At 39.7% G+C, this 27,936-nt stretch overlaps 1 protein-coding gene across 1 annotated transcript in view; it reads right to left on the minus strand.

Moving 5' to 3' along the window:
* The window catches only part of ZSWIM5 (zinc finger SWIM-type containing 5), a 178,835-nt gene that overhangs the window by 38,752 nt on the left and 112,147 nt on the right, over nt 1–27,936 (minus strand). Inside the window, exons 2-5 of the mRNA XM_055402895.2 lie at nt 16,510–16,866; nt 11,420–11,568; nt 9,589–9,739; nt 1,276–1,455 (exon numbers count right to left, since the gene is read on the minus strand). Coding sequence (XP_055258870.2) covers nt 1,276–1,455; nt 9,589–9,739; nt 11,420–11,568; nt 16,510–16,866 — 837 coding nt within the window. The remainder of the gene's footprint in view (nt 1–1,275; nt 1,456–9,588; nt 9,740–11,419; nt 11,569–16,509; nt 16,867–27,936) is intronic.

Consider the following 27,936-nt stretch of genomic DNA (forward strand, 5'->3'; position numbering starts at 1 on the left):
CCATCAGGCCCAAAGGTAAACATACACGAGTGATAAATCAGTCACAGCCTGAGAAAACTTAACAGGAAACAATACCCTCAAATAAGAACCAGTAACAAGTGCTTTGGAACAAGAGGAGCCACCACAATAAGAAGCCTGCACAGTATAACTAAAGAGTAGCCTCTGCTCACTGCAACTAGATAATGCCTATGTGCAGCAATGAAGACCCAGCACTGCAAAAAAAAAAAAAAAAAAGGAACAGTAACAACAAATAACCAAAATAATATACAAGAAACTGCCAGATTGGAGGCATGTGTTTATATGCAGCATTTGATTTTCTCTATGCCAATCCAAAGCCAATACTAAAAGCATGAATTCCTATGTTGTGGAGGTTAGATGATCTACCCAGGAAAGGGGAGCTTCATGTGGCAAAGTTGTAGCCTTTTCATCTCTCATTACCTTGGTTGCCTTAAATACACTGATAATCAATCATAGAACAGTAGATGAAGACCAAGTAAGAGCAATAATTTAAGTGATTTCCTCCTTGAGGTTAAAAATATCAGTAGATTTATCACTTACAATAAAAGGGAAGACATGTAAGATCAATGTTTGATAAAATCTAGCAGTAAAGGATCCCCATGGGCTAAAGAGCAATCAATTGCTAGCAGCACATGGCCTGAGTTAGATGAACTAAAGCTGATGTGAATACTGATGCCCAGTAATATCTGGTCAGTGGGCTCAAAAGGCAGAGGGTACAGTATCATTGTACTGGATTTGTCTTAAAATGGGGCAAGAGTAAGCAGTATCTTGGAAGCATGGCCCCTGCCTCCTCCCCCCAGATATCTGCTATATAAAAATTTGAGGAAAACAGAGAAAAGTAAGAAAAGCAGCTGTCAGGACATTTTTTTAAGTTTTTTTTTTTTCCCCTGCAGGTATTCCATCTTTCCCTTGAGGTAAGTCTTCTGAGATAAAACCAACCCCAATGGAGGCCAAGATCCATGAGTCATGAAGAGTTTGAAGGGTAAAGAGGATTCATGCAGAGGGTTCTAGGAGTTTATGCTGGGCACTGTAAGGACACACCCAGAGTAGAAAAGGACAGCATCTCCAATGTCAAAGATAAAAACCTTGCCCTTATTTAAGGTTTGGCATTTCGAGATAAACCAAGGACAGGCTTTTCTTATTTAGGATGACAATTCTGACAGTCCAAAAGTTGTCCAGCCACCTTCATTCTAGGGCTTTAACCTCTGACCTTTTGGAGTTCCAGGCACCAAGACCCTAGAATGACATCTGGCTCACCTGAACTGTGACTGGCATTCTGGGGAAGTGCATTGGTGATGTTAGGCAGCTCATGCCCATAGTTCCCATCCTCCAGGGGACAGACATCCAGGTCATTCCATTTCTGCAGTTGCTGCAGCCAACAGGATTTTTCTTCCAATTTGCAATGTGGATTTAAAATGATGCACACCCATAAGGCCCCTGGAAAAGAAAGCAACCACATCCTTGACATCTCTCCTTTGATGTATGTCTAAGCCTTAATTTTTCAGTTTACTCTTTTCTTCTATTTTCAGTTGATAGGAAAAGTTTCCAAAACATCCGTTCTCAATATAAAAAACCATATCTGCTAAAGTTTTCAGAAATGCTTATTTTTCCTTCCCAAAGGTTTCTTAAAGCAGAGTAGCTATCTTGCTATCTGGGTATGTGTCTGTGTTTGATGAACAAGATAGATTCGGACTTGAATTCTGAGCTCAAATCTGCAGTCCAACAAACATTTATTGAGAGCTTTCTTGTTCAAGAGTTTGTATTGGAGAATAAGACACTGTTCCTACCCTTGAGCTCTCCAGTGGGGGAAGACAGAAAAATAAACACAGTGTCATTTGAATATGATAAGCATTAAGATAAAGATATGTTCAGGGTATAATAATAGCACAGAGCAAGGACATTTACTGTAACAAGGAAGGTGCTCAGAAAAGGATTCAATTTTTGGTTAGTTGATTTTGGGCTTTCTGAGCTTCAAATCCCTCAACTGTAAAACAGATCATAATATAGAGACCCTGGCATATTACTTGGCATGTAGTGGAATTATATTTCCTTTTTCCAGGGAAAATAATTTATTTGGACTTGGATTTTGATACTGTTGATCAGCTATGATGCCTTAAAACTATCACATTCTTGGTTCTTCTCTGTCACTATAGCTGACTATCACATATTCCACATAACCAGTAAGTACTGTTTCTTTGATCATATCACCCTTCTTTTCAAGCAAACCTGCTTCCTCTTTTCAAAGTTGGTAATGTGGCTGAGCCAGAAATATTCTCAATCTCAAGTTAACAATAAAACCTGGCTGCAGAGTGTCTTAAGTTAAACATTCTTTGGGATGGAGCTACATCTAAGGATAGAGCTATATTCAGACACTATTTCAAGACCCCTTAAAGTCAAATAAGAATGTTTTAAAAGACCATTTAAGCCTCAATTGCAGGTACTAACTAGAAGATAAAAATTCATTTCTATAGGTTCAAATAAGTTTTTCAAATTCACAATGAAAAAGAAACTATACTACATAACACTGTAGTATTAAATATTGTATAATGATGGCTCTTAAGAGGATTATAGTTAGGAGTCAAATTGAGTGACTCCTAACTTATAGTAATTGTAACCCAGGTGGCTCAGTGGTAAAGAATCCACCTCCTAACGCAGGAGAAAAAGGAGAGGCAGGTTTGATCCCTGAGTTGGGAAGATCCCCTGGAGAAGGAAATGACAGCCCACTCCAGTCTTCTCACATGGAAAATCCCATGGACAGAGGAGCCTGGTGGGCTATAATCCATAGGCTCACAAAGAGTTAGACACTACTGAGCGACTGAGCACACACATACACAAATAATAATAATTATAACAAAGCACAGTAAATACTATTATAGCCATATGTAAAGTGTTATGAGAATAGGTATGATGAAACAATTAACTCTGTACATGGGGTCAGGACAAGTTACAACATTTGAGTTTGTCCTTGAAGAATAAACATGAGTTAATTCTAGTTAAAAATGGCTAACTAAACATGTATGTTTATCACCACTCCCTCTTGATACTTTATTAAAACAAAAGTGGAGAGATAAAAACAGGCATAAATATTCGAGGTAGTTCAGTACCTGCTCATTCCCTCTCCTGGAAGAAAACCAGAGCTTTACTCACTGGAAAGACTGATTCACAGAAGCTCTGGATTGGGAATACGACACAAAGCTGAGGGTAGGTTTTCCATACTAAAAACTGAGGGATTAAGAAAAATATACATATGGAACAAATGAACACTCCCACCTCCACCATGCAGTCCTCTTTCCCTGCTTGGTTCTGAGAAGACTGTGGTGGTTTTTATAATTGAGACATTGTGTTCATGTCCTAGGGTTTTGTGGAAGGTAGAACTTGTGAGTAACAAGATTAGCTGAGGAAATACTTAAGCAAAGTGTTGAAGGAGCAGCCTGGTTCCTCTTGAGTGCTTGGAGTAAAATGCAAGAAGAAAGAAATTATTTGAAGACAGAATTATTCATCAAAAAGGAAGTAAAACTTAAAGATCTGGAACATTCTCAGCCTATGCATATTGAAAAGAATGAGAAAGGCTGTTTGGGAAAGAACCCTAAGGGTGTGACCTTAAGAGAGGTAAATCCTCATCTTTCATTGTAGGAAGAAAAACAGAGCATCTATAATTTTAAAAATTAAGAAAGAACGGTCAAATAGAAAAGTGGAGGCATATTAGAAAAAGCAGCTAAAAGAATTAAAAATTGATCTTTCTAAGAAGTAGGAACTGACAATGTAAAGGAATATGGCAGAGGAATACTACTTTTTATTATAAAGTTTGTAGAACCATTTGACATTTTAACCTGTGTACATGTATTACTTCATTTTAAAAGAAGAACAAGGAGAAGGAAACGGCAGCCCACTCCCGTACTCTTGCCTGGAAAATCCCATGGATGGAGAAGCCTGGTAGGCTAGTGTCCATGGGGTCGCAAAGAGTCAGGCACGACTGAGCGACTTCACTTTCACTTTTAGTTCTCTCAGTCATAGAGAACCAGTCCTCTCTTAAGAAAGGGAGAAGCAGCAGCTGCTTGCTGCCAGCAGTCCCAAATCATTTTTTTGGCTTTGAGTTTTATTTTCTGTGTATCATTGACTATAACTAACACTGGTCACCTTGGATTCATAGTTGGAACAGAGGAACAGACCTGAGACACCGCCAGCACTAGCCTGAGCAGAGCTGCCCCCTTCCTCTGCAGTTGTGGTTTACTGCTTCCTGGGTTGGAAGGAATAACTGGGAGCTCTGCATGGATCAGACCCTTCAGGCAAGAACCAGTGTGTTAATAGTGTGAATCAGATATGCTGACTACCTGCTCTGCTTAACTGTTATGAAACTAAATATAAGCAGTTATAAAGCACATACTTTGTTATGTGCTAGGCTCTGCCTCCTGGCCTGTAGATAATTTAAGAAGACCTAGGGAATACCATCAGACGTGCTAATTATATTTGGATGTTAACAAAAGCAGATCTAGACAAGTTGTCCACTTAAATGGTACCTTTTGGTCAGAAAAAATTTATTTAAAGATTGTGATCATGTAAAATTACTCAAACCTTCTAGCAAAAATATTTTTTGAAAAATAGACTAAATGCCTTTAAAAAAAAAAAAATAAAAGAAGAACAAGAGATAAATAGGAATTGTTTAAGCACAGAAATGGCGGAAAAGTATGTACCAAAACAGGGGGAAGGACATAAGTGAAAGCAAAAATGCTGAGACGTCATTATAGTCTCTTTGAATATTTGTAGTCTATTGGATGTTTTTTCCTTTTGATAGAAAATTTTTGTAATCTATGATGTCAGCTTTTAATACTATTGGGACTGTGAGTTCCTATTCATAAAAGTGTCCTTTCTGAACACCAGATGGCAAGAAATCCTTAATATATAGGAGGTAAAAAAATTTTGAACAGTGTGGCAGTAAGAAAGATGCACAAATATTCAGATCATAAAAGTTACTTTCTCAACTTTAGAATTTAAGAATCCTAAAGGCCTGTATAAACCTCATGAAAAAAATTGTTTTCTTCACATAGTAGTTCTCCTATGGTGTCTGTGTTACACTGTTTGCTGCTTCTTGTAAAATTAATGCAGGGATAGGGTATGGTCAATTTTATTGGAAACTGCTAAGAGGTCAAGTAAAGTAACAACAGAGAAGAGCAATATGGCAGACACTGGTGGTTTTAACCAGAGCTACTTATCAGTAGAGTGACAGCAATGAGCAATGGAAGACTGCAGTGGGCTCAAGAGAGCATATGGAGGTAAGCAAATGGAAAAAGGGACGAGGTTTTCAAGAAGTGTCGTTCTGAAGGAAAAAAGAGAAATGGGGTAGTGATTAGAGGAGGAGGGGAAAATCAAAGGCATTTTATGAGACTGAAAATATTAGACCATATTTGTATTCTGATGAAATTGATCCAGTATTGAGGGAGAAATTAAGGATACCAGAGAAAAGAGTAATTGCAGAGGCAAAATTCTTGAGAAAAGGAAATCGCATAGGAACAGGAGCAAATGTGTAAAGGCTGGTCTTTTATGGGAGCAGAGATACTTTATAGGTTTTAAAAGAAAATTTTTAAAAATGTGCACCGTGGCTGATTCATGTCAGTGTATGGCAAAACCCACCACAGTATTATAAAGTAATTATCCTCCAATTAATATATATATTTTAAAAAGTATATGGGTACAGACGTGGGGAGATGAGAAAACCATGCCTGACTGCTTCTGTTATCTCCTGTTCAGAAACTGAAGGTTCTGAGGCCACTCCTCCCATTCCTGCTATCCCTGCTGAGACCATCCCCAGAGGTGCAGGCCTTTTGACCAGTGAGGAACCCTCAGAGTAGTCGGGAGGAGGGGCATGAATGCACATGCTCTAGTGTCTAACCCAATAACGCAGTGTTTTACAAAATGTGGTCTCTGGAAAAACATCATCAGCATCCTCTGGGAATTTTTTGGAAATGCAAATTATCAGGTCCTACTCCAACTGACAAGATCAGAAACTTGGGACAGTGCCCAGCAATCTATTTTAACAAGTATCCCAGGTGATTCTGGGAAGATCATAGATAGTGGTCTGTGTGGAATGCTGAGAGTTTCTTGGAAGGTTGGTACAGCAATTTCTTAGATATGAAAATGTCACAACCAAGAGCTTTTCATGATGAATCTAAGTATCTAACAAAAGCTTTAGAAGCACTGGGGTCATGCTCTGCTTACTTCCTCTCACCTAAGGCCAAAGGCCAAGTCCAAATCCACAACACAATCCTGCAATTGTCACAGAAATTATTCCCAAGAGATTCAGGCCTCAGATAAACCTGATGCTCTGAAGGCTAATTTCAAATTCTTAAAAAACATGCACTTTTGGGGAAAACAGTACATAACGAGATGAAATTGAGGGAGATGTTGCACAAGGATGCTTGATTTGGAGTTGGACAGGTTGGGGCTCCAGTGTTAGAGCCACCACCTGCTAGTGTGTGACTCTGAACAAAAAACCTTCTGAGCTCCATTTTTCTCACCTAAACATATGGAGATGCTGATGTCTTACCCTTGAAGGGTCCATGCCTTCAATCCTTTCTGAGAGAAGCTGTTTCCAAGTTGCCATGCACTGTGTTACATGACCTTGGTCACAACTGGTTGGACCAGTAACTTTAAATTAATAGTTCAACATGCCTGTACTTTGGAAAATGTAATTGTGTCAGAGAGACAGTTTTCTATACTTCTTTATTTCATTCTGTATCCAGAAGTAACCAGAGGTGTCTCTGTTTCTTTGCAATAAACACACAATTACTTCATAGGTTTGTTATGAGAATTAAACATGCATACAATCTTTAACACAGAGACTGGCACATAATGCTCAATAATGTAGCTGTTCATTATTAAAGAAAACTCCAAAGCTATATAGTGCCTCAGGTGATATGAAGCCCCAGCACTCAAACCAAAACCCCACACTTACCAGCCCCAAAGTAACCACGTAAAGTTCGAATCATTAAGCCTCATACCCCAAAGCTTTTAGCTCTAAGACTATAATGTATTAATATATGCTTTGGGGAATTCACTAAAATCCTAAGCTGTAGTGGTTTTTTGGTGCTATTTTGTACGAGAGGAAAGTTTGTCATTGCTTTCTAGGGTGGAGAAAGTACAGAGAAGCTATATTAGAAATTTCAGAATATGCCATAGACAACTTTTCTAGTATAACCCCAAAGTGGGGCCGTGACTGGATTGTAAGTTCAGAGCATGAAGGATTCTGCAAACAGGGAGGGGAGTTGAGTATCACCAGTGCAAAACTGTCATTGAAACGGGAATGATGAAGATAAATAATGACTAAAGAAGATGGTCTTAATGACGAGAATCTTGAACAAAGAGCCCGTTCAGAAGGCCACAGGTCTAATTTAATCTAAAAGTCCCAAGGCCCTCAACCAGGCCAGTTATGACAAGAAATAAAAACTGTGAATGGACACTAAATTACATTTTAAAGGTCAAGGAATCAAATTATATTGGTGACTGGATGTAGGGAATGAAACAAAAATGAGTGCTTGACAATAAGTTTCGTGGAGTAAGAAATGGTGGTGCCAATGCCAGGTTCAGGGGAATCTTTCTTCATAGAAAGCCTGATTTCATTTTTGGATTTCTCGAGTTTGAGGTGATTAGGAGATTTTTTCAATAGAAACGGTCATAGGGCAGCAGCTAATATGAGACTGGAAATGAGATAATCGAAAGAGGTTGAGGAAGAGATCACCACAGAGGTAACTCTGAGGTCATGATACTAAAAAAAAAAAAAAGAGTTCTCAAAGGACTGGAAAAGGTCAGTTTTCATTCCAATCCCAAAGGAAGTCAATGCCAAAGAATGTTCAAACTACCACACATTTGCACTCATCTCACACGCTAGCAAAGTAATGCTCAAAATCCAAGCCAGGCTTCAACAGTACATGAACCATGAACTTCCAGATGTTCAAGCTGTATTTAGAAAAGGCAGAGGAACCAGAGATAAAATTGTCAACATCCGCTGGATCATAGTAAAAGCAAGAGAGTTTCAGAAAAAAATCTACTTCTGCTTTATTGATTACGCCAAAGCCTTTGACTGTGTGGATTACAACAAACTGTGGAAAATTCTGAAAGAGATGGGAATGCCATACCACCTGACCTGCCTCTTGAAAAATCTGTATGCAGGTCAAGAAGCAATAGTTAGACATGGAACAACAGACCGGTTCCAAATTGGGAAAGGAGTATGTCAAGGCTGTATATTGTCATCCTGCTTATTTAATTTATATGCAGAGTACATCATGAGAAATGCTGGGCTGGATGAAGCATAAGCTGGAATCGACTGCCGGAAGAAATATCAATAACCTCAGATATGCAGATGACACCATCCTTATGGCAGAAAGCGAAGAAGAACTAAAGAGCCTCTTGATGAAAGTGCAAGAGGAGAGTGAAAAAGTTGGTTTAAAGCTCAACATTCAGAAAACTAAGATCATGGCATCCGGTCCTATCACTTCATGGCAAATAGATGGGGAAACAATGGAAACAGTGAAAGACTTTATTTTTTTTGGCTCCAAAATCACTGCAGATGGTGACTGCAGCCATGAAATTAAAAGACATTTGCTCCTTGGAAGAAAGGCTATGATCAACCTAGACAGCATATTAAAAAGCAGAGACATTACTTTGCCAACAAAGGTCCATCTAGTCTAGCCAAAGCTATGGCTTTTCCAGTGGTCATGTATGGATGTGAGAGTTGGACTATAAAGAAAGCTGAGCACTGAAGAATTGATGTTTTTGAAGTGTGGTGTTGGAGAAGACTCTTGAGAGTCCCTTGGACAGCAAGGAGATCCAACCAGTCTATCCTAAAGGAAATCGGTCCTGAATATTCATTGGAAGGACTGATGCTGAAGCTGAAACTCCAACACTTTGGCCACCTGATGCGAAGAACTGACTCACTGGAAAAGACCCTGATGCTGGGAAAGATTGAGGGCAGGAGGAGATGGGGATGACAGAGGATAAGATGGTTGGATGGCATCACTGACAAGATGGACATGAGTTTGAGCAAGCTCTGGAAGTTGGTGATGGACAGGGAGGCCTGGTGTGCTGCAGTCCATGGGGTTGCAAAGAGTCGGAAATGACTGAGTGACCGAACTGAACTGAACAAAGGAGAATAGAGAAAGAAAAATAGAAGTCCAGGGATCAAGGCTTAGAAATGGCCTTATGGCTAAGAAGTTTGCTGGAAATAATAAAGAAAAGCAGACCCAGGGAATGTAAGAAAAATGAGAATAGTAAGTATTTGGAAAGCCAAGCTAATGCCATGAGACAGAAGCCAAGGCAAAGGTTTTCTCTCACTAAAAGCTTCTGTGTGGTAATATCTGGAATAGAACGCTGGTGTCAGCTGCAAAACATAAGGCTGTGGAAGAAACACAAGTGAGTTCAAAATGACTCTGGGTGGCCTCTGTAGAACCTAAATCTTCCACAATTTGGGCTAAAGTTCACTTAGCAAGATCTATGTAATGACTAATAACAAGTATTCACTATTGCTGGGGACAAGCTCATAGGATAGACATAGCACTTCTCTGAGATATGGGGACTTACCCAGCTCATCCCAGAGCTGCCTGCACTTATCTGTCATGCTTGTTCCTTGTTGCCTCCACAGTGTGAGTCGTGGGTCAGCCATGAACTGTTCAGTTATTAGTGTCAGCATCCTGGCTCCATTGGAATCTCTCATCCGCAGCATCTCTCGAACCTGACACATAAGAGGGGGCAGGTGGTTGGTGACTTTACATCATAACAAAGTTGAAGGAGAAGGAAGGGGAGGAGAATGAAGTATCTAAGCACAGCGTATCCAAGGAGCCAAAACGAAGACCTCTTCTTCTGTAAGCAAGTTCTCTGCATGTATCAAGAGAGCCTGCTGTGTGCAATGAGATACCACTTCATACTCACAAGGATCGCTAGAATAAAAATGCCAGATAATAAATGTTGGCAAGGATATAGAGAAATCAGAACTCTCATACACTGTTTAGTGGGATTGTAGAATGATGCAGCCACTTTGGAAATCAGTCTAGAAATTCCTCAAATGATTAAACATAGAGCTACCACATGGCCTACTAATTCCATTCCTAGAGAGAAATGAAAATATATATGTCCACACAGAAACACTACAAGAATGTTTATAGGAGCATTACTTATAACAGCTTAAAGATGGAAACAATCCAAATGTCCATCAACAGACAAACAGGTAAACGAAATGTGTGGTATCCATACAATGGAATATTATTTGGCCATAAAAAGGAGTGAAGTACTGACACATGCTACAACATGGATGTATCTTTTTAAATATTTTGAACTACTATGCCAGGAGAAAAAAGCCAGTCACAAAAGACTACATACTATAGGATTCCATTCCTAGGCAAGTCCAGAATAGGGAAATCTATAAAGACAGAAAGTACATTAGTGGTTGCTTAGGGCTTGGGGAAGAGGGGCATGGGGAAAAGGGGAGTGATAGGTAAAGGGAATGGGGTTTCTTTTTAAGATAGTGAAAATGTTCTAAAGTTGACTGCAGTGATAGCTGTACATATCTGTCAATATACTAAAAACTATTGAATTGTACAATTTTTTAAATGGGTGAATTTTATGATATGTGAATTATATTTCACCAAAGGTGTTAGAAAAGAAAGCAAGCCTGCCGTGAGTGCCCCCAGTTCCAAAATACTAAGTTTCTGGGATTTCTCAGTGGCTAATACTGTGCACTCCCAATGCAAGGGGCCAGGGTTCAACCCTTGGACAGAGAACTAGATCCCACATGCCACAACTAAGACCTGGCTGCTGTTGCTGCTGCTAAGTCACTTCAGTCGTGTCCGACTCTGTGTGACCCCATAGACGGAAGCCCACCAGGCTCCCCCGTCCCTGGGATTCTCCAGGCAAGAACACTGGAGTGGGTTGCCATTTCCTTCTCCAATGTGTGAAAGTGAAGTCGCTCAGTTGTGTCCAACCCTTAGCGACCCCACGGACTGCAGCCTACCAGGTTCCTCCATCCATGGGATTCTCCAGGCAACAGCACTGGAGTGGCTTGCCACTGCAGCCAAATAAATAAGTTAATATTTTAAAAACAACAAAATATTGTCTCTTTAAGGCCTCTTGGGCAGCCTTGGGTTCAAGGCAGGGGGAGGTAGCTTCATTACTAATTCCCCCAGGAATGCAAACTCATTTAGAGAGTATGGAGCAAGAGGAAGAGGACGACCAGAGTGAGGCAGTAGGGCTCCCTGGATGCAATCTGCTCTGGTCTGCTCTGCTCAGCTCCCCTCCCCACCAAGTAGTTTTCAAGCATTCAGTTCAGGTAGGTCAAGTGAGCTAGCTACAAGGCATGAAGCCAGAAGTGTGGTGAGCCCAGTTTACTTAAGGAAAAAATAATCTTTTCATGTCTTACCTTGGCAAACATTGAATTGAGTTGCTTTCCAGAGCCATAGTAACCACCCTGGGAGAGAAAAAGCTTCACTTGTTCTTTCACCTGTTCTTCATCCAAATGCCAACAGTTTTCATCATCGATGCTGGCCCCAGCTGTGGGGTCAGGAGCACCTGCGAGGAACAGGATAGTGAAATGAGTCTCCTGAGTTCCTCCACTCCACACTCAGCAGGAGCAGCCCTATGTGAGCAGATTCAGAAACAGATGGGCCTTCTGCCTTAATCTGGGTTTCTTCAACTGTGTGGTTCTCAATAAACGCAAGAGAGTAGAGCTAGTTTCATGTTCACTAAAGTCTCAGTTGTATCCTCTAGCAGGGTCTACAAATATCATCCTGGGGTAAAAATGCACAAACACGAAAATAGTGATGTATTTTTTCCCCCTAGGAGAATGTAATTTTTCTTCTATTTTGTTTTTCTTTGAAGTTTAAAGTAAGTCTTAAAGCACACATATTATTTTAAAATTAAAAAAATACTTTCGTAGAAAATAAAATTTTCTCTTTTTAAAATTCACTATAAAATTGTAGCTTCTCAAGTGGAGTCAACAATTCTAAATTTCTGAAAACTTGCTACCTAAAGCACAGGCAGGGTTATATACAGTGATATTTTATACATTTATACTCAGAATATCTTTCCTTCCTGGGCTCAGCTCAATGACATCACTTAAAACACAGTGTTAGTTATTTACACATCCCTCTCCCCTAGTAGCCTGTTAGCTCCTTGTTCACAGTTGAATCAACTATAACACAGTTCTGGTAATGTGACAGGCACCTAAGAAATATCTGTGGAATGAAAACTGAATCTTCTTCTCTCACTTTCTCAAAGACTCAGTCCTGTGATAAGTTTTTAGAATCCTGTCTCCAAGTGACAAAAGACTATAAGTCAATATAGTCTTATAGTGTAAGTCAATACTCTATATGTGTGGTCGTGCAATTGGTTACAAATTCATGTCATGTTTCATCAATCTACCTTTCTTCTTGTCCTCCTATATGAAAGCCTCATTTAAATGAAATCCAGGTCTGCAGAGAATGGTGCTCTTCTGCCATGCTTTTTCAGTGCATCTTATCATCTAGGAAATCAGGAGGACTCATATTTATTCTCCAAATACTAATTAACAGTAGGAGCAACCAGTTTATGGAATCTGCTATATGCTACTTTTCTTCAAATGTGTTATTCTCAACACAGTTCTGATCATATCCTTTCCCTGCTTAGAAGTCTTCAGTGATAAACTATTCTTTATAAATGAAGTCTAAACTTAGCTTAGCATTTAGGGCCCTCCCTGTTCAGGCCCTTTCATTTCTAGTCTTGTCTTTCCTATACTTATGCTATGTTTCAACTAGAAACTTCGTGTACCCAGAAGTCAATGACATTTCCTGATGACTTTACTTACGCTTTTCCCTTTACTCCCCTTCCTTTCCCCACAACCTGTTCTTTGGCCAAAAAGCATTACTTCTCATTGTCAGTATTGCCTCAGCTCTATAGTCAAGGCTGCAAAAACAAGTATACAGAGAGGCTAATACTGCTGAAATTTACTTGGCAGGAGGGGCTCTCACTGAATTCACCATATACCCCATACACCTCACCTGTCAAAAGTATGCCCTTCATACTCATATGCATGATAGTAATGTAGTAACTCTCTTCTTAGTACTTTATTATTACTTCTCTTAAAGACCTGTTGCATTTTGTTTTACATTAGAATGAAGCTTGTCTCATATACTCGCAACTACCTTGAAGCTTTTAAAGAGTAGAGCAGGGATTCATTTTTGTACCTCACAGTGCCTGGATCATTACAGCATTGAATTAATATTTATAGAATGAACAAATGCATGTCCTATTGACCGTCTAGATTTAAAACCCAGGTGGGCAAATAATATATCCTATACTACTTCTGTAAACTGAATGTGGCAAAGAAAAATAAATATACTCCTTTCATCTTTCAATATTTGTTAAAAACATCCATTTATTGAGTGCTTCCTACATGACAGTGTCTAAGTACTTTCTATACATATCCCTGCAGTGGCTATAGGACAGGACTGGAAAAGGTCAGTTTTCATTCCAATTCCAAAGAAAGGCAATGCGAAAGAATGTTCAAACTACACTGCACTCATTTCACTTGCATTTATTTCACATGCTAACAAGGTAATGCTCAAAATCCTTCAAGCTAGGCTTCAACAGTACATGAACTGAGAACTTTCAGATGTACATGCTGGATTTAGAAAAGGTAGAGGAAGCAGATATCAAATTGCTAACATCCCTGGTGGCTCAGAGGTTAAAGCGTCTGCCTCCAATGCGGGAGACCCGGGTTCGATCCCTGGGTCGGGAAGATCCCCTGGAGAAGGAAACGGTAACCCACTCCAGTATTGTTGCCTGGAGAATCCCATGGACGGAGAAGCCTGGTAGGCTGCAGCCCACAGGGTCGCATAGAGTCGGACACGACTGAGCGATGGAACGGAATGGAACATCCTTCTGATCATAGAAGGGCTTCCCAGGTGGCGCTAGTGGTAAAGAACCTGCCTGCTAATGCAGGAGATGTAAGACATACTGGTTCGATCCCTGGGTCGGGAAGATCCCGTGGAGAAGGAAATGGCAACCCACTCCAGTATTCATGCCTGGAGAATGCCACGGACAGAGGAACCTGGCAGATTACAGTCCATGGGGTCGCAAAAAGTCAGACACGACTGAAGAGACTTAGCATAGTATACTGTATCATAGAAAAAGCAAGAGAATTCCAGAAAAACATCTACTTCTGCTTCATTGACTATTCAAAAGCCTTTGACTGTGGGGATCACAATAAACTGTGAAAAATTCTTTAAAAGATGGGAATATCAGACCACTTACATGTCTCCTGAGAGACCTGTAGGAACAGGTCAAGAAGCAACAGTTAGAACTGGACATGGAACAATGGACTGGTTCAAAACTGGGAAAGGAGTACATCAAGGCTATATATTGTCACTCTGCTAATTTAACTTATATACAGAGTCCCTCATGTGAAATGCTGGGCTGGATGAAGCACAGCCGGAATCAAAACTGCCGGAAGAAATATCAATAACCTCAGATATGCAGATGACACCACCCTTATGGCAAGAGGAACTAGAGTTTTATAATTTTATTTTTATTTATTTATTTCTGGCTGTGCTGGGTCTTCATTGCTGTGCAGGCTTTTCTCTAGGTGCAGCAAGAGGGAGCTACTCTATAGTTTAGGCGTGTGGGCTTGTGGAGCATGGGCTTCAGTAGTTGCAGCTCCCTCTAGAGCACAGGCTCAACAGTTGTGGCACATGGGCTTAGTTGCTTCAGGCATGTGGGATCTTCCTGGATCAGGGATGGAACCTGTGTCTCTGGCATTGGCAGGCAGAATCTTTACCACTGAGGCATTGGCAGGTGATTCTTTACCACCGAACCACCAGGGAAGCCCCTTTAGAAAGCTACTCTTTAACAGTATCTCTCAAATAGAGCTCAGTTACCACATAAATGGGCTTCCCAGGTGGTGCTAGTGGTAAAGAACCCTCCTGCATGAAACAAGAGATACAGGTTCAATCTCTGGGTTGGGAAGAGATCCCTGGAGGAGGGTATGGCAATCCACTCTAGTATTCTTGCCTGGAGAATCCCACAGAGGAGCCTGGAGGACTACAGTTCATAGGGTTGCAGAGTCGGACATGCTGGAGTGACTTAGCATGCATGCATGCCTCATATAAACACAACTTTGAGGATAAAGCAACAGAAGATTATTTCTGCTAGTCAGCAAGAGTTCCTGGAAGCTTGTCTGACTGTCTTTATTTCTGAGAAGTGGTGAGGTTGTATGTAGGACTTGATTAGTTTTCTTGGGCAACTGGGAAAGGCAGGCCCGTTAGCACATAGACCATAGTATTATACAGGCCATTAACCTAGTCTCACTGCCTTGTTCACACTAATACCAAAGTTATATTCTAAAAATAGAAAGGAAGTATAGAGAGGTATAAAAAACTTGAGTTCTGAAGTCAGGTGAGCCTAGGTTATAAATAATTTCCTTATTTACAAAATGGTTATAATATCTACCTCACAGGGTAGTTTTGAAAACTAAATGAATTAACATATATAAACACACATAAGGTTCTCATGTATGATGCCTGGAACATAGTAGAACCTAACCAACAAAGTGAAAAATTGGCTCATACAGCTCCTCTTCTCAAAATTCTTCAACAGTTTCCTATGATTAAGTATCTACAACCTGGCTTCATAACAAAAGCAAGCATTTACTTCAGACTTAGCTATCTTTTCTACTCAGTTCAGTTCAGTTCAGTCGCTCAGTCGTGTCCGACTCTTTGCGACTCCATGAAACATAGCACGCCAGGCCTCCCTGTCCAACACCAACTCCCGAAGTTCACTCAAACTCATGTCCATCGAGTTGGTGATGCCATCCAGCCATCTCATTCTCTGTTGTCCCCGTCTCCTCCCGCCCCCAATACCCCCAGCATCAGAGTCTTTTCCAGAGAGTCAACTCGTCGCATGAGGTGGCCAAAGTATTGGAGTTTCAGTTTGTAAGATATTTGAAGACAGGAACCATGTCTATTTTATGCCCTCAACAATCAGCACTATCACATTCATAGAGCAGGTACTCAGCACACATTTCTTGAATGAATAAGTGAATATGGTATCTCTCTCCATCCATTATATAGCTCATAAACACAAAGCAAACAGACACTCTTTAGAACAACCAAGGTGCTATGCAGGATCCTGAAATGTTAAAGAATTCTGATATCCATTTCATTTCACTGAATGACATTAATTATTTTATGTTTTCTTTCACGCCTGAATATTCCAGACTCCTAGAGGCAAGGAGTATATGGACACATGAAGTCCACAAACTGGTTTAATTTATAACTCTAACATCCTCTGTCATTTTCACCCAAACTTTATGAGGTGGACAATTGGATGGCTTTAAGAAACAGAGTTAATAAATAGTTTGGATAGAATAAACTGATTAAAGTTAAGTGATTAAAATGGCAAAAGTATCCCAACCTCTGAACATGCAATAAAGCAACAAAATAAGATTTTTTAGCAACAAAAATATTGTACAATTACCATTTACTTGGTTGATTTCAGAGTTGGAGGACAGAATCTCATCTGCCAATTTCTGTGCGGTAGGAAGAACTTCAGTGTGGTGTGCCGTGATTAAATATTGAATAAACTTTTGTAGCTGGTCCCTATTCATCTGGAAAAGGGTTTCTGAGATAGGAAGACGCAATTTGACTTGATCTGGTCTACGGATCCTGTAGAGTGAGAGTGCTACCACGTGAGCACAGTAGAATATGTCTTTGTTCCCACAGCCACATGTCACTGAGGTGATTTTGCATCGATCAAAACTGATGGCAACTTTATAAGTCACTGCTGGTTCAGAAGTAGTGGCAGGTTCAGTTACTGTGCCACTGAGATGGAAGCCTAAGGAAACAAAGAAGACAGGTTTAGAGATTCTCTAGTAAGAAACTTGAAGATTTTCATTTTGCATTCCAGTTCATCAATTCAGAAACTATTTACTGAGTATGTCCCACATACACAGCAGGCTCTGTCAAAGGTCAATGAAATCTAGGTATAGTTCTTAAGGAACACAATCTAGAAAAACAGTCCTTACCCTGAAGTCTATGGACCTCCAGAACTAATAAGAAAACTTTTGTTTGTATGTATGTACATTCTTCTGGGGGAACATTTCATACCTTTTTTCATAATCTCAAAAAGGTTAATCAAGAAGCTTGAATAAGAGACTTCCCTGGTGGTCCAGTGGTTAGGAATCTGCCTGCCAATGTAGGGAACACAGGTGTGATCCCTGACCCGGGAACTAAAATTTCACATGCGTGGGGCAACAAAGCCTGCGCTGTCACAACTACTGAGCTCACATGCCCTAAAGCCCATACTCTGCAAGAAGAGAAACCACCTCAACGAGAAGCCCATGGTGGTGGTTGGGTACTCAAGTGCTTTAACAATGAGTGAGCCTGAATGCACTACATACTTTCAAGGACTTCTTGTTTAGTTTTACAAGCATTGCATCCCTCCAACCCATCCCCAAGTCACAAAGCTAGCTCTGCCTTGAGAAAAAAGATGTGAACAAATTTCAGCTTACTGTTCTATGGCTGAGGCACCTTTCCTAGCTGGCCTCTATACTGTTTAGAAATTTTAGAATAAAATTGTACTGCAGCACTTTCTTCATTACATATCACAGTGGCTCTGATATCTCAGCTTCCAGGAAAAAAGCTGAACTATAAACACCTGCTATGAGGTTAGCCCCTACAAGCATGTTATCCTATAAGTGTACCATGTTTTCCTTACCTTCAACATGCTCCAAGTGCCATTTAAGAATGAGACAAGATTCAAAAAGTGTGCTGAAATGGCCTCATAGGCCCCTAACAACTGAGTTCTTTGTAAGCAGTCTTGCTTACATGTCATGCTTAAATGTGCAACAAGAGCTCTGAAAACATCAATATTAGCAAGAAATTGTTAAAAATTCAGGAATGGCTCATGGCTTAAAAGAGTTTTTATTCCCCTGCCTTCTAAACTAAATAGTGGCATAAGTGGAAATGGAAATATAACTGTTTACTTAACATTTCTTCTACCAGTATCACGGCTGGGGAATCCAGGGCATGAGCTGGACCCAACCTTGGACTAAACAGAAAGTGCTAAGGATCAATCAGTTTTATAGCTATGGAAAATATAAACAAAGTTTCTTTCCCAAATAAGGAAATCCTATGTTCTTCATGGCTTAGCTCAAATATCACTTCCATACGAAACTCTATCTGGTGTCCCAGTTGCAAAACTGAATCTTATTAAATGAAGAAACTTTAACATCTGTGCCTGTGGAGCTTACAGTTTAGTTTACAAGAGGGCATTTTACCCAGAATCGACTAATAATTTCATCGATGAGGAATAGGCTCACAGAAGTTATGCAATTTACCCCAATTTTATTAATGATTACAGTCATGGTAACAGAAATTAAAATGACTGTAAATTCACATTCTGAAACATTTTAGGCTTTAAAACCAATGAAAAATAAATTTGTAAAGAGTTTCCCTCAAATTAATATACTTCTTGAATACATCCAAATTGCTTCTTTTGCTTTAAAAAGAAAATAATTTTTCATCACTAACAGTTTTTGAGCACTTACCATGTGTTCTTTCATAAGCATTATATCATTTAACCCTCACCACAATGTTATATGTTTAGTACTATTACCCCCATTTTTTATAGGTAAAGAAACAGGCTTAGAGAAATTATTTAAGGTGCCTAACTTTATACAGCCTGTAAGTGGCAGAGCTAGGATATGAACCCAGGAAGTCTGGCTTCAGAGTCTATGCTCCTAACAATCACATTTCATTTTCCTAGCTTAGGAAAATCAGAGTGATGCTGGGTACTGTTCCTTAATTTTTTTTACTAACTCAGTTTTCATCCTTTGTTTGTACACGGTCAGCTACTGATACTAAATTTGCAAACTGATTAAAAAAAATGTCCCCTAACAGGGACAAATGGCAAAGAATATGCGAACTGTGGTCTCCCGTCAGATTCAATCTGGTAATCCATGTGTAAGACAGCACATATCTTATCTAAGTGACTACAAGAAATTCAAAGAGCCAAAACATACAAATATGTTAATTTTTTCTCTTTCTAAAGGTATCTTAAGAGTAATTCATTCATTAAACTAATAACTATTTAAGATCTGCCATGTTGGATCCCAAGGATACATCTATAGAAAGACCAAACAACTCCTGAGTTTATAGTATCTATTTAACTTCAGGGACCTGTTGCAAAAAGCCAACTCACTGTAAAAGACTCTGATGCTGGGAAAGATTGAGGCCAGGGGAAAAGGGGGAGACAGAGGATGACATGGCTGGATGGTATCACCGACTCAACAGACATGAGTTTGAGCAAACTCCAGGAGAGGGTGAAGGACAGGGAAACCTGGCATGCTGCTGTCTATGGGGTTGTAAAGAGTCAGACGTGACTTAGCGATTGAACAACAACAATAACATAGTCTAGCTGGGGAGACATATTTAACAACTAAACCCACAGGTAATTATTTAGTTCTAATTGTGAAAAAGTACAGAATGACTGTTGTTCAGATGCTAAGTCGTGTATATAATATGGGTGACATGACCTGATTTAGGGACGGGAGTGGTAAGGGATGGGCTCCTTGAGGAAATAACATTTTGAGAGGAAATAACATGCAGAATTTTATAGAATAAACCAGAATTAACTAGGCAAAAGGATGGGGAATGGCAGAGTAATGGTAAAGATGACTCCAGGTAGAAAAAAAAAGTGCATATGCGAAGGGCAAAGGAAGACTATGCAGAGGTGCAAAAGGCCAAGAGGAACACAGAATGTTCAGAGAATGGAAAGAAGACCAGCAACTGGAAAGCCAATAGGAACGGGGGATGGGGGTGGAAAGGGGAATACAATGAGGCTGGAGAAGCAGGCAGGAGCCAGGGCTCTGAGATGCATCCTAGCTCCTCCCGATGCTCAATACCCAAGAGGGTCACTAAATGTTGCAGATTCTGCCTCCTAAGTATCTCTCCATTCCAGCCCCTCTCTGTGGTGACCCAAGGATGAAAGAGCAGATAAAACCAAGGAGGGTCTTGGAATGCCAGAATGGAAAAATTAGATCCTTATAGTCCTTCCCTCCCCCATGTTGTAATTATTAACAGATTTCAGGTCCTCCTGAACAGTATAACCTGTCTCTCCTCCTGCCGCACACAGGGAGAAGGTATTTGCCTTACTCTTCCCCCACCAAGTATACGTGCCTCTCCAATCAGCAAGTGACCTGCAAGACAGCTATCCCACTCCTTGTACCCTGGGTATAAAAGTGGACTAAACACCCCTGTGCTGGAGAAGGAAATGGCAACCCACTCCAGTATTCTTCCCTGGAGAATCCCAGGGACAGAGGAGCCTGGTGAGCTGCCGTCTATGGGGTTGCACAGAGTTGGACACAACTGAAGCAACTTAGCAGCAGCAGCAAGGATCCCTGTTCAGCGTTGGTTCTCCCTTGAGCTGGCCCACTGTTCTAACAGTGTCTCCCATTCTAATAAACTTTATTTCCTTCTCATTCTGTCTCATGTCTGGAAATCCTTTTCCAATCCTTGCCTGGACCAAGACACTCATCCTTTAACTCCCCTAACACTGCCTAAGACCAAGATCATAATAATCTCCTCCTTGGATTAACTAATCTTCCTGCCTCCTAGTCTTATTTCCCTCTCATCTTCCATAACATGAACAGAATGATCTTCCTAAATCATGGCATTCCTACTAAACTATGACCTATTCATTTCATAGTCTTGGTATCTAACACAGAATCTGACATAGAAAAAAAATTATAAAAATGTTTGTTTAAAATCTTTTAAATGATTCCTAACTGATAGTAGGATAAAGTTCAAATTTATGATGCAGTCTCTTTTTTTATCTCTTCAGACTTGCTTCCTGCCACTTCTCAGTGCACTAAACATACTAAGCTACTTGCAGGTTCTTGACTATGCAATGTTTTTTTAGCCACTATGTCCCCATACTAGGTGTGAGTTTCTCACCTCCTTATCCTAAATCTCAACTCAAATGATACCTACTCTGGGGAATCTTCCCTGATATCCTTAGAGAATTAAATGCTTCTCTTTTTTTTTTGATGGTGCAACATGTGCAATCTTTCCCAATCAGGGATTGAACCCCAGCCCCCTGCATTGGGAGTGTGGAGTCTTAACCACTGGACCTCCAGGGAAGTCCTAAATGCTTCCCGAGCTCTCGTTTTTTATCAGTCATATCTCTTTTACAGCACTTGATATCAGTGTAATTAATCATTTTTATATTTGCCTTTGCCTTTTAAATTGTGAACTCCTTGAAAACAGGAATTGTGTTTTTCATCCTATGTTTTCATCTCAGGCACATTTTAAGAGTTTCATAAGTATCTGTTTATGGATGAATGAGTAAATGAACACTAAACTGAATCTTTATACATCCACATTCATGATTCACAGAGAATTAAGCATGCTTATGAAATTCCTGATTTTATAATAAAATAAAATCAACCAAAAATTAAACAGTTTTACTGGGATGGTGAACAAAGTAACAATAATTTGAATACAATAATAGTGAAATATTGATATTATTTTCCATAATTCGTATTTATGCCTCATATGGACACCTGTTATGCTTCTGCCAATCTTCAACCCATTTTCTACAATATAAAATATGAAGTTTCATTAGCTAACAATCACTGGATACTCACTATGTGCGAGACTTTCCATGTATTATCTAACTAAATCCTCACAACAGCTCTACAAGATAGGTTTGTGTATTAGTCCCCTTTCTTAGATGATGAAACTGAGGCTCAGACAGTAAAGGAAACTATCTAACATCACACAGCCTGTGAGAGGCTGAAGTGGGTTTTGCACTAGGTAGTCGCTCTTAACTACTACAATAAGTCATACTGAATACAACTAGGCAGTTAAAATTATGCATACAGAATTTAATAAAAGTAATTAGCAAGCACAGTGCTATACAAAGATGCACCAACGACGAGCCAGTAAACTCTAATGTTTGCCTGATTTTCCGGGCAATTGTTAAAGGCAACTGAAACTGACAAGTGCTTGTGATACTCTCACAGTTGGAAGGAAGACGGGCTCATGAACTCATCCGTACAAGATAATATCTCAACACAGGGAGTGACTCATCTGAAAGTTCTAAAGGAAAGCACTTCTCAGTATAGCCCTCTGACACCATTCAAAGTCTTTTGTGTTTCTGAGTGCAAAAACGCCTCAATAAAGCTTGGGCAATTAAAACCACTTTGCTCATTGCTCTTTTGATTCACCAGACCCTTGAGCAGGTGCTAATGCATGACAATGAATGCAGTTTCAGCCAATGGCAGGGAAAAGGAGAGCAGTGGTTCACAAAAAGAATACTTTTTCTTATAGTCAGTTTAGATACACACACACACACAAACTACGTAACTTCTTTGCACCAGAACACTTTTCTCTTGAACAAATTTGGTTTTGATGAAACTATATAGTATAAATTAGATCTTCTCACTTAATTCCTGTTTCCTGGAAGGCTATAGCAGTATACTAGAAGCCACTCTTTTTCCTTGCTGTCACTTAGCAAAATGGTAGTCACACAAAGGCTTAAAACTGTGAAAGTGACATGCTCAAAATAACTAATTTCCCTTCTAGAAAACCTTATTCAAAAGCTGGATAACTACTGCTTAACAAGAGCGCTGGAATGGCTCTATGGACTCATTCTGTAATACACTGAGCTGAGGAATCAAGGTGCTTGGGTTCTAATTCCAATGCCCCTCAATTCCTCTTTGCCTCAGTTTCTTAATTACGCAAACAGACATAATACTTATATATCTATCATATTCATACAAAAGTAATCAGTAAAGAACACATTTCCCAGAGATATCAGTCAATAGCAATCCCAACCAGCCTATATAAGTTTATAAGAAGCAGATGGCACCCACACACTGGATGAGGGTGCGAGAGATTGCAAAGTGAGGAGCAGTATTGTTATTTGGGAATATAAATGATGCTGCCCCATTACCCTGAGAGCTATTTGGTTTGTTTGTATTAGAGAGGTCACCCTAAGCTTCTCAGAGCAGCTGAGTAAGCTGGAGGGCCCTTCTTGTGGCCATCTGCTCCCCTCCCAGACTCCTCTGGCAAATCAAGAGGGTTTCCTTGTATTAACTTATGAAGAGCAGCCACAGGCCCTTCTCAGCACCAGCTTCAGCAGGCAATGGTCTCCGCTCTCCATCTGTGCCAGCAACACAGTTACAGAATAATGAGACTTCCCAAGCCCGTGCATTCACTTAGAGATACCCTTGCATTACCTAGTTTACCAGTACTCTTCTACTTGGATCTCTATTAAGGGAATTACGTGTATATTTTAAAAGATTGAATTATCTTTGTTATTTTAGAAATATTTTATGTAGAAGAAAATAAAACAGGAAGGATCTGTCTGGAAAATTCATTTAAACATCTAATATGCATAAAGCATAATCACTTAAAAATGATAAATTCATTCCCCCCACCCCAGCCCCTCTGTGGAGCAGAAGACTTATGAAATAAGCTGTCTGTATACTGATGGACAACCAACCTATTCAGAACTGAAGATCAGATGCTTGCTTCTCACTTCACAGATTTGAACACAAGTTGGAAAAAAATACCACATCCCTTAAGCAGTTCTCTGCAAAAACAATGTGTATATATACAAGGTATACATGTTGCTAAAAAGGAGGTTATAGACTAATAACTACCACCTGGGTTATTCATTTGAACAGAGAAAAGGACAATATATAATTATAAAATGATTTCTAGGAATTACCCTACTCCATTTAGTAGTCTACATCAATGGGGGAAGACAAAAAACTAAACAAGAGTTGCTTTTCAATGGGAAAAGGAAAAGGACACTCACAGCCATTTCTGATCAACCACAATATTGAGTGATGAGATGTTTATTTCTGAAAAGTCTTCAAAATAGTATTCAGATTTATATTAAAGCATTAAAATTACCCATATATCTTTTTCCAAGAGGAAAAGCTTCTAGCTACTTCTTTGAGATTGTATGGCCTGAATCAAGACACCAGAATGCACTGAAATTCTACTAAAATGAGTTAATATGTAGCATTTACAACAGTGCCTGGTGGTGTAGTGGTTTAGTCACTAAGTTGTGTCCAACTCTTTTGCGACCGCATGGACTACAGCCCACCAGGCCTCTCTGTCCCTGAGATTTCTAGTATTCTTGCCTGGAAAATTCCATAGACAGAGGAGCCTGGCGGGCTACAGTCCATGGGGTCCCAAAGAGTCAGACATGACTGAACGACTGAGCACACATACTGTAATACTACAAAAATATTATTATGTTAGTATTCCAACTTAACTGCAGTTAACTCCTTTATTACAATATCTAAAGGCCCCCCTCATTTTGAGCTGAGCCCTAACCTCAAATGATTTAAAGAAAAATGTCTATGCATAAGTATTGTATGTGTATGTTAGTTGCTCAATCATGTCCAACTCTTTGTAACCCCATGGACTGTAGCTCACAAAGCTTTTTTGTCCATGGAATTCTCCAGGCAAGAATACTGGAATGGGTTGCCATTTCTTTCTCCTGGGGACCTTCCTGAACCAGGAATTGAACATGGATTTCCCTCATTGCAGGCAGATTCTTACCGTCTGACCCACCATAGAAGCCCATATAATCAAATTCTAGCAGCAGTCAAAGGCTAATTTTCAGGAGCTCTTAATCCTCATTTTTTTCTAAACTCCATGACATTTTATTTCCAACATGGCCTTTTTAATATGGAGATGAATGCATATCCCTCATAACATTCTTTATTTAAAGGTTTCATATGCTAGTAAGAATACCATTCCTAACATTTACAGCATTCTGGTCAAGGCCTCACATTACCCTCTAGCTTTATTCTTTTGTTCCATCTTGCAGCTTGACCTGTGTGGGGCAGCAAGAATGTCAAAACAAATTCAATTAGGACAATGCTTTTCATTTTGTTTAGAAACTGAGCAAACCATTTTTCCACATTCTACAGTAATCTGATTCCATACAAACACCAATCAAATAGAAGACATTCTCATTAAGCCTTCATCCAGGGTTCTAAATGCATTCACACCATCCATTGGATCCAAGAGCCGTTTTTCACTGGAAAAATCTCTAATGTCAGCAACTCTTCTGAATGAAAATTACATTCTTACTGTACAAGCCCATCAATTGGCCAGCTTTCCCTTGCGCCCACTATTCTTATATGGCTTTTAACTCCTTTGCTGCTTCATCCCCAAAGGCAGGGAACAAAACTGCAAACCAGAATGTTCCTCCTCATGTATGCATCTTTAGAAAGATTCCCAGAATCACCTTTGGAATATCTAAATTGTGAATTGTGCTTTTATGCGTTCTCATGCTCTGTGTAATGTATTTTTTATAAATTTGAGTTTAAATTTGTTTATAAAACAGTCATGATCTAAGCTAAAGTTCAATTTATTCAGGCCTTGCCTCAGAATTATAGCACACCAGAACTCAGAAGGTATAGACATCAAGGAAAAGAAAAGCTGCCTTCTGTGAGTCAGTAAACTTGCTTACTGAGGAGCCTGTAGGAGAAACAAAAAAGTCAGGTGAAGTTTTCTCCTGTATAAGCCAGGTTAAGATTCAAGAGTTCATCTGTGGTTCATGTAGGGACTCTCAAGACCAAGAATACAGTGAAGAAGAAGGCTACAGAATGTTTTTGTAGGCATAGAAGTGAAGATTCCTGGAAGGTGAATGGAGATACTCTTACCTGAGTGGTAGCTGAAAGATAAAAATCTAGAAGGTCCACAAAGATAAGAGCCAAAGAAGTTTCTTTGGCTCAAAGGTCTAAGTAAGACCATACATGGAATCCCAATATGCAAAACGTTTTGCCAGGTAAAATATTTGACATTTTGTCATGCAAAATTGAAGGGAAAAAGGAAAATAATCACTATTATCTAGGGAAATAGCACTAAAACTTAGTGATCATCTGAGACAATGAATATTGAAAAAGATGAATCTCAGATCATCAGGGTTATTACCATATTTTTAACGGCCACCATTGTGAGCTATGTTTCTTATTTTTCATACTCTAATGAAGAAAAAAAGATTTTCAAGCTCAGGATAAATATAATATTTCAATAGCAATTCTAAGAGATAGAATAACTCATTGATTCATTCATCAAACTTTATTTAAGCTCTTAAAATGTGCTAGGTACTAGGCTGGGTACCAAAGATACTAAGATGAGAAGAAACAGTGTCTAGCGGGAGAGCAGATAAGTAAACATTTATAACTGAGGAAGTAAATATTATGACAAAGATTGGCAAATGCTATTACAGAAAACAGAGCAGGAATAACTAGTCCAGGCTGAGGGGCTGAAGTTCAGAGAAGACTTTCAGGCAGTAGTGATATTTGAGTTAAACCTTGAAAGTGAAAAGGAGGCAGACAGATAGCTAAGATCTATATTACCTGAGAAGCAATATGAGAAGTGCCACAGAGTAAGATGGAAATGCAAGGGTGAAACAACAAACCAGACTGAAGAGAGGGCCAGAAGTAGGGAAAGGAGGTAGAATGGCATATGCAGAAGCAAATCAGCCTTGTGGGAAGGCCTGGCAGTATAATATGAGATGCAGTATAGTATAGTGACTATGTCAGTTTCTTATTGCTGCTGTAACAAATTACCAAAAACTTGGTGGCTTAAAACAACACAACTTTATTATCTTACAGTTCTGGAAAACAGAAGTCCAAAATGGGCCTCACTAGGTTAAAATCAAAGTGTCTACAGGACTTCCCTTGCAGTCCAGTGGTTAAGAATAAGGTACTTCCACTGCAGGTAACGTGAGTTTGATCCCTAGTTGGGGAACTAAGATCCCACATGCCACTCGGCACAGCCAAGAAAAGTATCTGCAAGGCTGCATCCCTTCTGGAGGCTATAGGGAAAAACTTTATTTTCTTGCTTTTTCCAGCTTTTCCTTGGCTGGTGGCCCTTCCTCCAAATTCAGCCTTAGTAAGAGCTGCATCTCCACTGTATCAATCTGACACTGAATCTCCTGCCTCCCTCTTTCTCTTATAAGGACTACTGTGGCTGCACTGGGACTACCTGGATAATCCTCAACTCAAGGCCAACTGATTAGTAAATTTAATCCTCTCTGTAATCTTAACTCTTCCTTATCTCATAATATAACATAGTCACAGATTCCAGATGACTGAGATGTAGACATCTTTGCTAAGTCACTTCAGTCGTGTCCAACTCTGTGTGACCCCACAGACGGAAGCCCACCAGGTTCCCCCTTCCCTGGGATTCTCCAGGCAAGAACACTGGAGTGGGTTGCCATTTCCTTCTCCAATGTGTGAAAGTAAAAAGTGAAAGTGAAGTCGCTCAGTCGTGTCCATCTTTGGAAGTCGTGACATCTTTGGAAAGCTATTATTCTGCCTGACACAATGATTAAGAGTGTACATGTTGGAGTCATACTGACTGGGTTCATGTTCTAACATCTTTTAATAGTTGTGTGACCTTGAGTAAATTACTTCTCTGCACTTTAGTTTCCTCATCTATAAAAAGGGATAATAATACTATTTTGTTGTAGTGAGATATTTGTTTTCTCAGTCGTTTCAGTCATGTCTGAATCTTTTCAACTCCATGGATTGTAGACCACCAGGCTTCTCTTTCCATGGGATTTTCCCAGCAAGAGTACTGGAATGGGTTGCCATGCCCTCTTCCAGAGGATCTTCCTGACCCAGGGATTGAACCATGCATTCTTTACTGCTAAGTCACCAAAGAAGCCTGCAGTGAGGTATAAATGGATTAATATGTATGTGGTTAAAGGGTTAACAAAAGTACCTTTCTTCATGAGACTTTGACCTTTGATTAAAATTTTAATTATGTTCCCCTGAAAACCTGATAAAGATAGAATGTCAACTATGTTCCTAAGCAACATTAGGGCTAAAAATGACAACTGATTGGTTAGAACTAGAAGAAT

Source organism: Moschus berezovskii, chromosome 4 (assembly GCF_049115385.1).
Source record: "Moschus berezovskii isolate FMDL1 chromosome 4, NW_MosBer_1.0, whole genome shotgun sequence".
Classification (NCBI taxonomy): domain Eukaryota; kingdom Metazoa; phylum Chordata; class Mammalia; order Artiodactyla; family Moschidae; genus Moschus; species Moschus berezovskii.